Source organism: Lepidochelys kempii, chromosome 2 (assembly GCF_965140285.1).
Source record: "Lepidochelys kempii isolate rLepKem1 chromosome 2, rLepKem1.hap1, whole genome shotgun sequence".
Classification (NCBI taxonomy): Eukaryota; Metazoa; Chordata; order Testudines; family Cheloniidae; genus Lepidochelys; species Lepidochelys kempii.
This window is the reverse complement of record NC_136381.1, coordinates 211317384-211332716: the sequence shown is the minus strand read 5'-3', so window position 1 is coordinate 211332716 and position 15333 is coordinate 211317384. Positions and strand designations below refer to the sequence as shown.

Below are 15333 nucleotides of genomic sequence, written 5' to 3'. Positions count from 1 at the left end.
GAATTTCTTGGTTTGAATTAACACCTCTTCACTTTCACACAGGAATTAATGACTGAGACAGCGAATACAAAAAATGTGCTAGAAGCAGCAACCAAACCAAATCTATATGAAAAACTTGAAAGTCTGCAACACAGGTAAAATTGAAGCTATAATTTTGAATATGTTCAAATGTGTAGGTCAGGAACAATCAGTAAAGGAATGCTGGGAGGCTGCCCTGTGTGTTTGTTTTGTTTCTTTTGTGCAGGTTGACAGCAACGTACTGTCTTTGAAGACTTAGGGCTTAAGTCAATATAACTTACATCCCTATGGGATGTGAAAAAGCCACCCCCATGAGCGATGCAAGTTACAGGGACCTAAGCGCTGTCCAAACTAGTGCTATGTCAGTAGGAGACGCTCTTCTGCCGACAGAGTTTCCACCTTTCATGGAGGTGAAGTAATTATGCTGACGGGAGAGCGCTCTCCTGTTTGCTTAGAGCATCTTCACCAGAAGCTGTATCATTGCAGCTGTGCTGATGTAGCACTTCTAGTATAGACTGGCCCTTACTTTAGATCCCAATTGTTTCCTTATGCTGTCTGGCTGATATTTTATCTATAGTTTCTTCCCTTCTTCAGGTGACACTCTGACACTTTAAAAAGAGAGCTTACCATTTGAGGCACTTTTTAAATATTGATGGTTTAGATTGTATAAACTTACCAATTTTTTGTCAGTTTGTTTTTTAAATAGTTTAATTTAGGTCAAATTTCATATCCCCCACCCATCTCTTCCTGGTTGGATCTGAGGGACTGGGAGATTTCTTTTTTTTTCTCTCTCTCTCTCTGTCTTTCTCTAAAATAATGCTTAGGGCTGGAGATAGTGGACAGTATCCACCATGGAGCATGTCACTAGGTATGTCTTTAATCTTGCTCCTCCATTAAAGGTTCCAACCCAGGGGGAGCAGTGAAAACTTGCTTTGATTATAGGGATGCATTTTGGGAGGCCAAAATGATTAGCTGCTGGTCTGGTGGTACCGTTGTGGCTAGCACTGATAACAAGCCAGTGGAAGAGGTGGGCTGCTTTTTCTGCATAGCCTAAACCAGGGGTTCTCAACCTTTTTCTTTGAGTCCTCCCCCTCCCCCAACAAGCAATAAAAACTCCACATCAGTCACAACAACTGTTTTTCTGCATATAAAAGCCAGGGCCAGCATTAAGAGGTAGGAAGCAAGGCAGTTGCTCAGGTCCCACATCACGGGGGCACCACAAAGCTAAGTTGCTCAGGCTTCAGCTTCAGCCTTGGGTGGTGGAGCTCATGGTCCTGGGCTGCAGTCCCTTGCAGTGGGGCTTTGGCTTTCTGCCCTGGGCCCTAGATCAGTGGTTCTCAAACTAGGGCCGCTGCTTGTTCAGGGAAAGCCCCTGGCAGGCCAGGTCAGTTTGTTTACCTTCCACGTCCGCAGGTTCGGCCGATCGCGGCTCCCGCTGGCCGTGGTTTGCCGTTCCAGGCCAGTGTGGGCTGCAGGAAGGGCGGCCAGCACATCCTTCGGCCTGCGCCGCTTCCCGCAGCCCCCATTGGCCTGGAGAGGCGAACCATGGCCAGTGGGAGCTGCGATCGGCCAAACCTGCAGACACAGCAGGTAAACAAACCGGCCCGGCCTGCTAGGGGCTTTCCCTGAACAAGCGGTGGCCCTAATTTTGAGAACCACTGCTCTTGAAGGTCTAATGCCCTCCGTGCTTGGCAGGCCCCCTGAAACCTGCTCATGGTCCCCTAGGGGGCCCTGGACTCCTGGTTGAGAACCACTAGCCTAAGCAAGGGTTTTTTTTGTTGTTGTTGTTTTTCAAAGCAGCCTGAGACTTGAGCAGCTGTCCAGAGCCTCGCTGCCCCGGTCAGTGGCAACATATGCCACTACTCACATTATAAGAAAAGAGAAACTTGTATTACATCTTCAGAGTAGCAGCCACTTCCCTTTCCCCGGATTTAGTTGCTGGTTGAGGTTAACAGACCACCTCCACCCAAAATTTTCACCTCCCTGATCAACAATAGGGTATCTGTCCCCACCCTGTACTCCTTCAAGTTGGACGCTTTAGGGAAATAAGCTGGAGGGAGACATCCACTTACCCAAAACAGTGTGCCCCCATGGACTTTGCTGGTACCTGCCTCCATGCAGCTTGGCTCTTTGGGACTTTCAGGATCACCTGAAAAAGGAGCATGTCCTGGTTCAGTCAGGCAGCATAATGTCTGAGAATTTCCATAGAGGGAAATCTGTAAAGCTGCCACCTGATCATCAATTGCTACTTTTATACAGCACTACAGATTTGGCTTTCATTCCTTGGTCGAGGTATCCTTCAGTAGAAGGGTGCTCCCTGAACCGTTTCACCATACTTGCCCTAAAAAAATAAGAGGAAATCTTATTATTCCCTGCTTATCTCTGTCTCTCTACTAATTGCTCCTGAACCAATATAGAAAACTTATCTAGTTTCCTTTCTACAAATGACCTCTTTCCCACCCCATTCCTCCCTGAGAAGTCTTTGGAGTGTTTCTATAATGGCTTCTTCAGGGTCTTTGGTGGTTTATACCACCAAATCTATCCACTTTTAAATACCCACAACTTAATTCTTATTTTGCAACTTCATAAAAGGAAATTTCCCTTTTTATCATACAATTCTGAAATGTAAATGTCAGTAACATTTTCTTTTTATTTTCAGGCTTTCTCTTTGTGAAAAAGCTCTTGCTGAGTATTTAGAAACCAAACGCTTAGCTTTTCCTCGGTTCTATTTTGTTTCTTCAGCTGATTTACTTGACATCCTCTCAAAAGGAACACAGCCAAGACAGGTAATATTGCTTGCACAGTTTTGCAATTTCATTATGTCCAAAGAAACCCTTTGCAGTATTAATTGTGAGGTGAATATATATGGCTGCTTGCTCCTTTAAAGTATGATTTCACTGTAAACAAAACATAAATATTTGTAAATAATACAGTCACTGCTTGTTTCTTTGTTTTTTGTGGGGAAAAATTGTAAGTGCTTAAACAGGGTGTCACGTTTTCTGGTATGGCTTACAACAGAGAGTGCCAATCTTAGGTCAGACTGTCAGAAAACAGGGAAGACACTCCAAATTGGTGGAATTTCACTAACCCAGTAACAAATGTGTGCTCTGGATTACTATATTAGTCTCACCAAGGAGCCACAGACAGTCCTCTTAGGCTCTCCAGCCTCTCTTTACTACCCAGACAAACTGGACTTTGTGATGAAGAGTTATTAAAACCAAAAATCACCTTGCATTAAGTTACTCCCAACCACAAAGGGTTGGTCACTTACCCCAGGTCAATGGATGCTCTGGATCTCACATCTAAGATAATGCTGACAGCCAATTTCTTTAGTAAACTAACTAAAGGTTTATTAGCTAAGAAAAAGAAATGAGTTATTGAGAGGTTAAAGCAGGTAAAATACATTAACAAGTGAGTCAAAGTTTGTAAGTACTAAATCTCTGCTATTATTTTGGAATCTGCTAGTTTTTCATAAGTCTCTCAGGGTTACCTACAGAATAGCTCTAGGGATCTCTGTCCAATCACTCAGTATTCCACCATGTCAGAATCCATCAGTCCAGAGATAAAGGATCACTTGTTTCAGAGTAGCAGCTGTGTTAGTCTGTATCCGCAAAAAGAAAAGGAGTACTTGTGGCACCTTAGAGACTAACAAATGTATTTGAGCATAAGTTTTCGTGAGCTACATCCGATGAAGTGAGCTGTAGCTCACGAAAGCTTATGCTCAAATACATTTCTTAGTCTCTAAGCTGCCACAAGTACTCCTTTTCTTTTTGAGGATCACTTGTATAGCTGCCTTCCCCAGAAAGCAATCTGGCTAATGTCTCCATCACAGCATGGGTTTTTCCTTTCTGTTGACTAAACCCAGACTATGTCTGTGGATTTCCCATTGTCGAACACAATGGCCCATGCTTTGAAATTAGCATGCTTCTTCATTTACAGTTCCAAGGCACCAATTCTTTTTATGTATGTATCAGTAATTGGGTTGCACATCAGCGTATTTATTTACAGCAGTCCAAACAATCTTTCATTAGTTTTCATGAAGTTTTACACATTAAGTAAATTCTCATCCTAATACTAATGCACCTTTTGATCTAGGTTTCAGAGGGGTTGCCATGTTAGTCTGTATCAACAACGAGGAGTCCTTGTGGCACCTTAGAGACTAACAAATTTATTTGGGCATAAGCTTTCATGGGCTAAAACCCGCATAAATTTGTTAGTCTCTAAGGTGCCACAAAATTCTCGTTGTTTTTTCTTTGATCTAGGATTACCTAATTACAGGATATACTTTACATGTAGTTACATTAATGTGATAACAGACAACAGAATACAGATAGGCAAAAACAATACAATCAAATCTCCTTTTGATTTATTCTAACAAATGAATTGGCTTGAACACACAATGACCTTTTAGCATTTCTTTGATATTTACATACACCCTATTGCTCTAGCCTGAGCTGGCTATCTACTAGACAGCATCCTACAGGAAGAAATGAAACAATCTTCAAGGGAGGAAGTGTTTCAAGTAGTGTGCCTTCTCTTACAGGAAATATTACAGATGGCATGTGCACAATATCTCATAGAAAGTCAAAGATGGAAAAGTCCTATGAGATCATCAAGTCCATCCTGCTTGTGGCCCAGCATTTGTTAGAGATCAAATCTCAGGCATGCCACTTGTAACAATGACAAGTAGCGCTGAAAGATCTATGGTGTTTGTTATATTGTCCCTGATTGAGCTTCTGACTATTGTACTTGGAATGTTTTTGTAACCATGACTCTGTTTGCTCCCCTCAAACAGTAATCTGCCAGGTTGTGTGACAGCTAAAGGCTCATTTATATTGAAGCATCTGCACTTGAATATTATTCAGAAGCTTTACATCACCTTATCTACAAGCCAGATGGCATCCCAGTAGTGACCATTCCTGCTGCAGCCATTAATTCTCAGGGTATCAGAATTATTTCTGTGCCTTAGGTGCAGCATATTTAGAAGGGATATGATGCCTAAAGCAAGGAATAATACTTTACCAAAGAATAAAGGACTCATGAGACTCAAATAATGATCTTTTAAAAAATACAATCATAAATTCTCATAGCTTCCTTACATAACTAAATCTTATGGACCTGTATCATCTTTAAAACTGCACATTCCAGTAGAGAGACCACTGCCACTGAATTGCCCACTCATGCTAGGATTGTGGCATACGGGCAGGGCAATGAGGAAGTTTTTGCACTACTACGTCTCACGCCACATTTATTTTGTGGACAGTGAACTTCAGTCTCCCTGGCTGTCAGGCTGGCACTTTTTTCCCATGAGCACGGAATGTCTCTTAAGAAAAGCATTCAAATATAGGCCTAGGATCCTGATCTTGCATTCCGGTCTTTGTGGGCAGAGCTCTGCACCTGTGTGGCGTCCTACTGAAGTTAGCTCCCAGCGTAACTTAGAGTAACCGCAGGGCTTCCACAATGTTATGGAGAATTTGGTCTTTATTTCTTGATTATCTTTAAGACCTAAGACAAAAATGCTGGTCCAGTGCTGCTGTCCTGTTTAACTCCTGCTAAGATCAATGCAAGTTCTGTGTGTTGAAGGCCTGTAGAATCAGGCTTGTATGCAATTGGGGTGGGTGGGGGGGAAAAGCGAGAGAATACTCATTTACCTACTTGTCTTAATCCACATAAAGATAAATGTGAATTAAAAATAGAAAATCTGAACAAATGTCTGGTGGTTGATTTTCTTAAACCTGTTATATTGTCTGGGAACAGGTGACCCGTCATCTTACCAAACTTTTTGACAACATTGCTGATCTTCAATTTCAAGATAATAAAGAGAAATCTGCACATATTGCACAGGGGATGTACAGCAAAGAAAAGGAATATGTTCCATTCCATGCAGAATGTGAATGCGTTGGTCAGGTACATTGTGTTGTTTAAACTTCCTTTGAGGGCATTTTTTTTCTCTTTGGAGTTGGAGGAGAGGCTAAGTGAATATTCTCTTCTGCTAAACTTACTGGATATTTGGGGGGAAGTACACTGGGTGATGATGGGCACCATATAAAAACATAGGAAACCCCATGTAGAAAAAGGAACACTGCTCCCTGCCTGCAGAGTAGCAGCGCTGGCCCATCTGTGTTCAATTAATTACTTCCCCCAATTTACAAGAGGAAAAAGGAGATTCAGGGAGAGGGCTGCCAATGGGAAGAGGTCAGAGGAGAAATCAGCTGTATATTGTGTTTGTTTGAGACTGTGCTTAGATGGACGGGTTCTTGTGGTGTTTTCTTAACATTAAAACGCACCTCACAGGTGTTGAGATTCTATTCAGAAGGTGACGGTCACGTGATCAGTCTCACACAGATTAACCTGTCACACTTTTTTTTCCTGAAGATTAAAAGATATAGACGATGGGGGAGGACGCAGTAGCAGCATTTTGCGCTCTCTCATCAGCAACGATCATGGACTCATAAATGATGATGGCTGAAAAGATATCCTGGGTTTGGACTCCAAGTGGTAGCATGGAGCAAGATTTTCCCCTACATGGTTGCTTTTCAAGGGTTTTTTCCTAATTTCTTCTTAAACACTTCTAGTGACAGCGTCTATAATACTTCTCTAGGCAGAGCATTCAGTTGCTCTCTTGAATACTGACTGCACCGGTTCACAAAGCAGTACTAAACCCAATCCTGATAGCATGGAAAACTCTCTTTTAATTAGTGAGCTGTAAAGCAAGAGAGTGGCAACCACAGAATGTTCTGTGGATTCACTTTCTGATGTGAAGAGCCTTCCAAACATTGATGGTTGTGGGTTTTTTGTTCAATTTCTGAGTTCCATTCCATTTTAATATACGATTAAGGTCATAGGATTGATGAGGGAAGGATTATGGAAAGGAATGAACCAAATCACAAAAGATTGTATGTACAAGTTTCCCATGGAAGGTTCTGAAAGCCATGTATCTGCGTTGTTCAGAATTAGATTGGATGGTGCATCTTTTCACCTTTACCCTCAGGTATCTATAAAACCTATTTTGCAGGGACAAAAATATAACTCCTCTAGCATCTTTTTTAAAATTACACCAGTACAGAACTTTAATTATTGATGGCATAGCCTCTTCACCAACATAAGCTTAGGATGGGTGCTATACAGTTTTTCCCACTGGAGACATGGGCCTCCACAAACACATTTGATATTTATGGACCGTCTCTGAGTGTTGGTACTCAGACAGATTGTGTTTGGATGGCTTTAGCTCTTTTAACAAATGGTAACTTCACTGGAATCTAAGGGCCAAGCAACCATGAGATCATTTGTGCAAGAAATGTATCATATAAAGCTGTTTCTTGCATCCTTTATATCTTCATCATATATTGTAATGTGAAGAAGAGCTCTGTTGCTTGAAAGCTGCTTCTCTCACCAACAGAAGTTGGTATGATAAAAGATATTACCTCTCCCACCTTATCTTGCTAATATACTGCGACCAACACAGGTACTGTAACTCTTCGTTCTTCTTTGAGTGATGGTCCCTGTATGGATTCCAGATGTGGGTGTGCATGCGTCCCATGTTTCAGAACCAGAACTTGTTCACAGTAGTGTCCATTGACTCGCACTTGTGTCGGCTGCGTGGTGTGTCTGAGGCTTTAAGGGGCTATGTGGGTTGACGCCACTCCAGTTCCCTCTTACCGCCGCATGACCAGGGTCAGCACCCCTGTTCCTCGGTGCTCTTAGCTTGCTAGTAGAACTCTTTGTCCATTCTTGCCTTCTGTGGATAGGTTTCCAGTTTTTTCTAGTTGTATACAGTCATTAGTTTTTTGTTCTGCTGTTGGATTTCTTCCCCTCAAGGGGTGTCCCTGTGCACACATCCTGCCCTTCTGGGGTCTATGTCCTGGCAGGCCGGCTTCAAGAACTGTGCTTCATGCCTGCGTTCCTTCTCTGTGACAAGCACCACCGTTGCCTCTATTCCTTTGGCAATGTCCACATCGTCGCCCACTGCTCCATCTGCCACTCAGTCCTGCCTCACACTCAGGAAGCAAGAGAACTCCGCCTCCACAAGTATCTGATGGATGAAGCTATGTGCCCACGTGCACATTTGGAACCGGGACCAGCAGATCCACTGGAACTGTGACTGTGACTACTAGTGAGAGTCCCGCCTCCCTCCCATCGCCACTACCCGTGGTGCCGCTACAACCGTAGAAACACCGTGCACATTAGAAGCATAGCCATGGGCATAAGGGTTGTGGCCCTGCCCGTGCTCCACCCTGAGGACCTGCGTCCACTTGTCCTCTTTCCCCGAGGCCCCATCCTTGCTCCACATCTTCCCATCCCCTCTCTGGCCTCATGGGGGCTTTGGGGGAGGGGGTGAAGAGGCATGTGCAAATGGTGAGTGGCCGGGCAGGTGGGGAGATCGGGGGGGCGGGCAGGCAAAGAGGTGTGAGAGGTCAGCGGGGGGCCTTGGGAGAAGGGGCCATATAGGGCCGGTGGTGGAGTGTGGGCATGGCTTCAGAGGGAGGGGGCCAAGCAGGGGTAGGCCTCGGTGCAGGGCCATGGTCTGGGGCCATGGTCCGCGCACATCCAGCCTCCCCAAATGGAGGAATCACGTGCCACCCAAGGTCAGGGCCCTCCCGGACTGCTCTCCTGATACATGAGGCCATCCTCTACCCAGCCCAGGCAGTCTGACACACCCCGGCTTCCTGTGTTCCCACCCTGAAGCACGCTGAATGCCGCTACTTCCTCTTATCTAAAGGTATGGATTTCCTATTCACTCATCCCCCTCCCAGTTCGCTTGTGGTCCGTGCAGCGACTGAGCATGCCCGACAGCAACACCTCAAGGCCACTCCTCCAGTCTGGGTGGCAAAGAAGTTGGACTTTTTGGGGTGCAAGATTTACTTCCCTGTCAATTACCAGCTATCTTGGCAAAATATGATTTCCTATCCTATTCTAAGCTAGCGGAGTTCCAGCCCTTCTGGTGGACAAACAGCAGGACTTGCAGGTGTTACTTGATGAGGGTAAGCTCATCGCCAAGGTGGCCCTTCAGGCTGCAAGTCAATGCCCTTGACACTGCATCCTACGCTCTGGCAACTGCTGTCGTTCTCCGCCGGAATTCTTGACTCCAGCCCTCCAGCTTCCTTAAAGAGGTCCAGACAACCCTTGAGGACCTCTCCTTTGACAACCACAAGCTTTTCAGCCACAGTATGGACAAATCCTTCCACTCTTTTAAAGAATTCCCATGCCACCGTACGTTCACTCAGCATTTACACCCTGGCTCCGACCTACTGACAGCAGAGACCGTCTTTCCACCCCCATCTCTGATCCACCTACCAGCCCTACTTTCAATACTCATGGAAGGCCTCTCACCATTGCCAACATACCCAGTGACCCCATTATTCTGCCACTTCCACTGCCTCGGCCCAACTTCACTGTCATCCAAGCAGCCCTTTTGATTCCCCCTTCAAGACCCATGAACCACCTCACACCCTTCCTGCAGCATCCCATATCATCTTCAGGGGCTGTCTTGCCGTGTTCACCCACAATTGGGGCAAGATCACCACTGATCAATGGGTACTTGACATCATCTGTCAGGTACTAGATAGAGTTCCACTCGTTCCCCCCCCCCATGTCACCCACCCGTTGTGGGGATCCTTCCTGTCATAGTTTCCTCTAAGAAGAGGCACAGACACTCCTCTGGAGGGGCTCCATCGAATGCATCCGCCACCATTACCATGGCTGTGGATTCTATTCCCCTTATTACTTCGTGCCGCCAAAGGGCAAAGTCGCCTCATACGCGACTTCGCCAGAGCCTTTCCCTCCTTGGCTGCATGGCAGCCTGCACCTCCATTACTCCTCATGCCTGCCTGCATATCTGCTTCCTCCAACTGTAGCTCCAGTAGATTTACAAGATGGTTCAGATGGACCACTTGGGCAAGCATATTCTGCTTCCCCCTTCTGTTCTAGCTTCCCTCATGTGGTGGACCAACCCATCAAAGGTCGTAGATGGCATCCTGTTCGCTCTCCCCGCACCACTCTCACCACGGACATCTCCCTTGTTGGGTGGGGTGCTGATCTGGAGGGCTGTTTGGCTCAAGGCATCTGGACACTGCAAGTAGCATGGATGCACATCAATATATTGGCATTTCAGGTTGCCCACCTGGCCTATCAGACTTTCCTGCCCCTTATCAGATCCTGCCACGTTCAGCTGAGCTTAAGAACAGGTTTGCAGAGTTGGAAAATGAAGAAGGGGCTCAGCAGGTAGTCACTGAAGGTGGAAGGGCAAGGAAGAAGAGAAGAGTGGCTAGTCCTATAGGAAAAGGGGAAGTGTCACTGGAGACTACACCAAATATGAGCCCCAGGAGGATACAGGATGGGTTGAAGAGGATCACAAGGGAGAATAGGAATGGAAAGAACTTGCAGCCAGAGGGAACAGGGGATAGACTGATAGGAGAATAGCATCGTCACCTGGAAAAGGCAGGTCTATGTGATTGGGGACTCTTTACTGAGAAGAATAGACAGGCTTGTAACCAGAGCTGATCCAGAGAATAGAAGGGTGTGCTGTCTTCCAGGTGCTAAGATACAGGATGTAGACCTGAAGTTGAAAAGGATCCTAAAGGGAGCAGGAAAGAATCCCGTAATTATCCTTCATGTGGGAACAAATGATATGGCTAGATTCTCGCTGGAAAGTGTTAAGGGAGACTATATTAGGCTGGGGAAGATGCTTAAGGAAATCGAGGCTCAGGTGATCTTTAGTGGGATTCTGCCTGTTCCTAGAGACGGGCAACAAAGGTGTGACAAGATTATGACTATCAACAGATGGCTTAGGCAGTGGTGCTGTAAGGAGGGCTTTGGGATGTATGGCCACTGGGAGGCATTCATGGACAGAGGACAGTTCTCTCGGGATGGACTTCATCTGAGTAGGGAAGGAAATAGACTTCTAGGATGGAGGCAGGCACAACTGATTGAGAGCTTTAAACTAGGAATTTGGGGGAGATGGTTGGGAGATGTCCAGGTAATCTCCATGCTGGATTTTAGCATTGTGAGGGAAGAAAACGAAGTAAGAAAGGATACAGCCGTGGGTAGGAGAATGTATATAAGGAGGAAGGGCAGTGTGGATTCCAGTCTAATAGGTCATACTGGCTGTAGAATGACCGTGCCTAATCGGGTACAGAATGTGAGCGAGGCCAAACAGCAAAAATGAAGATGTTTGTACACCAGTGTGGGGAGCCTCAGTAACAAAATGGAGGAACTAGAGCTACTGGTGCAAGAAGTGAAACCAGATTTTATAGGGGTAACAGAAACATGGTGGAATAGTCGTCATGACTGGACTACAGGTATTGAAGGGTATGTGCAGTTTAGGAAAGACCGAAATAAAGGTAAAGGTGGTGGAGTAGCATTGTATATCAGTGATGAGGTAGAATTTAAAGAAATATGGAATGGATAAGACAGAGTCTGTCTGGGTAAAAATTACATTGGGGAAGAAAACTACTAGAGTTCCGCTGGGATAGTGCTTGGGGTGTGCTATAGACCGCCGGGATCTAATTTGGATATGGATAGAGCCCTCTTCAATGTTTTTAATGAAGTAAATACTAATTGAAACTGCGTGATAATGGGAGACTTTAACTTCCCAGATATAGACTGGAGGACGAGCGCTAGTAATAATAATAGGGCTCAGATTTTCCTAGATGCGATAGCTGATGGATTCCTTCATCAAGTAGTTGCTGAACCGACTAGAGGGGAAGCCATTTTAGATTTGGTTTTGGTGAGTAATGAGGACCTCATAGAAGAAATGGTTGTAGGGGACAACCTTGGTTCAAGTGATCATGAGCTAATTCAGTTCATACTGAACAGAAGGATTAACAAAAATAAATCTGCAACTAGGGTTTTTGATTTCAAAAGGGCTGACTTTCAAAAATTAAGGAAATTAGTTAGGGAAGTGGATTTACCTGAGGAATTTATGGATCTAAAGGCAGAGGAGGCCTGGGATTATTTAAATCAAAGCTGCAGAAGCTAACTGAAGCGTGCATCCCAAGAAAGGGGAAAAAATTCATAGGCAGGAGTTGTAGACCAAGCTGGATGAGCAAGCATCTCAGAGAGGTGATTAAGAAAAAGCAGAAAGCATTTAATATTTAATACAGGGAGTTGAAGATGGGAGGGATCAGCAAGGAAAGCTACCTTATTGAGGTCAGAACATGTAGGAATAAAGTGAGACCGGCTAAAGTCAAGTAGAGTTGGACCTTGCAAAGGGAATTAAAACCAATAGTAAAAGGTTCTACAGCCATATAAATAAGAAGAAAACAAAGAAAGAACACATGGGACCGCTAAACACTGAGGATGGAGTGGAGGTCAAGGATAATCTAGGCATGGCCCAATATCTAAACAAATACTTTGCCTCAGTCTTTAATAAGGCTAAAGAGGATCTTAGGGATAATGGTAGCATGACAAATGGGAATGAGGATATGGAGGTAGATATTACCATATCTGAGGTAGAAGCGAAACTCAAACAGCTTAATGGGACTAAATCGGGGGGCCCAGATAATCTTCATCCAAGAATATTAAAGGAATTGGCACATGAAATTGCAAGCCCATTAGCAAGAATTTTTAATGAATCTGTAAATTCCGGGATTGTACCGTATGACTGGAGAATTGCTAACATAGTTCCTATTTTTAAGAAAGGGGAAAAAAAAGGTGATCCGGGTAACTAGAGGCCTGTTAGTTTGACATCTGTAGTATGCAAGGTCTTGGAAAAAATTTTGAAGGAGAAAGTAGTTAAGGACATTGAGATCAATGGTAAATGGGACACAATACAACATGGTTTTACAAAAGGTAGATCGTGCCAAACCAACCTGATCTCCTTCTTTGAGAAAGTAACAGATTTTTTTAGACAAAGGAAACGCAGTGGATCTAATTTACCTAGATTTCAGTAAGGCATTTGATACCGTGCCACATAGGGAATTATTAGTTAAATTGGAAAAGATGGGGATCAATATGAAAATTGAAAGGTGGATAAGGAATTGGTTAACAGGGAGACTACAGCAGGTCCTGCTGAAAGGTGCACTGTCAGGCTGGAGGGAGGTTATCAGTGGAGTTCCTCAGGGATCGGTTTTGGGACCAATCTTATTTAATCTTTTTATTACTGACCTCAGCACAAAATGTGGGAGTGTGCTAATAAAGTTTGCAGATGATACAAAGCTGGGAGGTATTGCCAATTTAGAGAAGGACCGGGAAATCATACAGGAAGATTTGGATGACCTTGTAAACTGGAGTAATAGTAATAGGATGAAATTTAATAGTGAGAAGTGTAAGGTTATGCATTTAGGGATTAATAACAAGAATTTTAGTTATAAGCTGGGGACGCATCAATTAGAAGTAATGGAGGAGGAGAAGGCCCTTGGAGTATTGGTTGATCATAGGATGACTATGAGCCGCCAATGTGATATGGCTGTGAAAAAAGCTAATGCGGTCTTGGGATGCATCAGGCGAGGTATTTCCAGTAGAGATAAGGAGGTTTTAGTACTGTTATACAAGGCACTGGTGAGACCGCATCTGAAATACTGTGTGCAGTTCTGGTCTCCTATGTTTAAGAAGGATGAATTCAGACTGGAACAGGTACAGAGAAGGGCTACTAGGATGATCCGAGGAATGGAAAGCCTGTCTTATGAAAGGAGACTCAAGGAGCTTGGCTTGTTTAGCCTAACTAAAAGAAGGTTGAGGGGAGATATGATTGCTCTCTATAAATATATCAGAGGGATAAATACCAGAGAGGGAGAGGAATTATTTAAGCTCAGTACCAGTGTGGACACAAGAACAAATGGATATAAGCTGGTCATTGGGAAGTTTAGACTTGAAATTAGACGAAGGTTTCTAACCATCAGAAGAGTGAAGTTTTGGAATAGGCTTCCAAGGGAAGCAGTGGGGACAAAAGATCATCTGGCTTTAAGATTAAACTCGATAAATTTATGGAGGAGATGGTATGATGGGATAACATGATTTTGGTAATTAATTGATCTTTAAATATTCATGGTAAATAGGCCCAATGGCCTGTGATGGGATGTTAGATGGGGTGGGATCTGAGTTACTACAGAAAATTCTTTTCTGGGTATCTGGCTGGTGAATCTTGCCTATATGCTCAGGGTTTAGCTGATCACCATATTTTGGGTCGGGAAGGAATTTTCCTCCAGGGCAGATTGAAAGAGGCCCTGGAGGTTTTTCGCCTTCCTCTGCAGCATGGGGCACGGGTGACTTGCTGGAGGATTCTCTGCTTCTTGAAGTCTTTAAACCACGATTTGAGGACTTCAATAGCTCAGACATAGGTGGGAGGTTTATTGCAGGAGTGGGTAGGTGAGATTCTGTGGCCTGCGTTGTGCAGGAGGTCGGACTAGATGATCATAATGATCCCTTCTGACCTTAGTATCTATGAATCTATGAAACTGCAGTCCAACAAAATGGTGATTGTATAGTTCAACAAGCAAGGCAGTGCCCGGTCCCCCTCCCTCTGCACGGAGGCCATCCTCCTCCTGAACTGGTGCCTCCGGCACAAGGTCACCCCTCATGCCATGCACCTCCCAGGCACCAGCAACTCTCTGGCAGACATGCTCAGCAGGTCCTTCTATGCAAATCACGAGTGTAAGCTCCATGAACCCATGCTTCGCTTGGTCTTTTGCCAATGGGGCATACCAGGCGACAGCCACAAACCACAAATATCCCCTTTTCTGCTCCAGAGGAGCCCTTGGACCGGGATCACAGGGTGATACCTTCTCCTTCCCTGGACCACCGAACTCTGCTATACCTTCCTGCCCATTTCCCTGCTCCTGCAAATCCTGCACAAGCTGCAATGGGATCATGTTACCGTCATTCTCATAGCCTCCTCCTGGCCTTGCCAGTATTGGTTCACCATCTCCTCCACCTCTTCACTTGCCCCCTAAATCTGCCTTCCCACCCTCCTGAATCTTCTCTCACAGGCATACAGCTCCACCTCACGGCCTGGTATTTGGATGAGGCTCATGTGTAGACAGGGAGTGCTCTGCCCCTGTGCATGGCATCCTCACTACAGCAGTTGGTCATCTATTAGATCCCACTACCAAGCTAAATGATGACACTTCACCGACTGGGTGCACCACCGCTGCTATCCTCTGGACTTCCATCTCCATTCCCATGCTCCTGGCCTACCTTCTGCACCTTTGACAGATGGGCCTCACACATTCCTCTGTCCATGTCCACCTGGCGACACGCAGTGCCTTTCTCCCCACTGTGGATGGGTTTTCCATCTTCACTCACCCAAGCACTGCCCACTTCTTTCACAGTCTTCTAAATGCCTTCCCATCCGTGTGGAAGCCTACCCCCTCTTAGGAC

At 44.9% G+C, this 15333-nt stretch overlaps 1 protein-coding gene across 1 annotated transcript in view; it reads left to right on the top strand.

Annotated features, from left to right (window-relative positions):
* The window catches only part of DNAH11 (dynein axonemal heavy chain 11), a 291551-nt gene that overhangs the window by 78828 nt on the left and 197390 nt on the right, over window positions 1–15333 (top strand). Inside the window, exons 27-29 of the mRNA XM_073333745.2 lie at window positions 43–134; window positions 2678–2804; window positions 5776–5925. Coding sequence (XP_073189846.2) covers window positions 43–134; window positions 2678–2804; window positions 5776–5925 — 369 coding nt within the window. The remainder of the gene's footprint in view (window positions 1–42; window positions 135–2677; window positions 2805–5775; window positions 5926–15333) is intronic.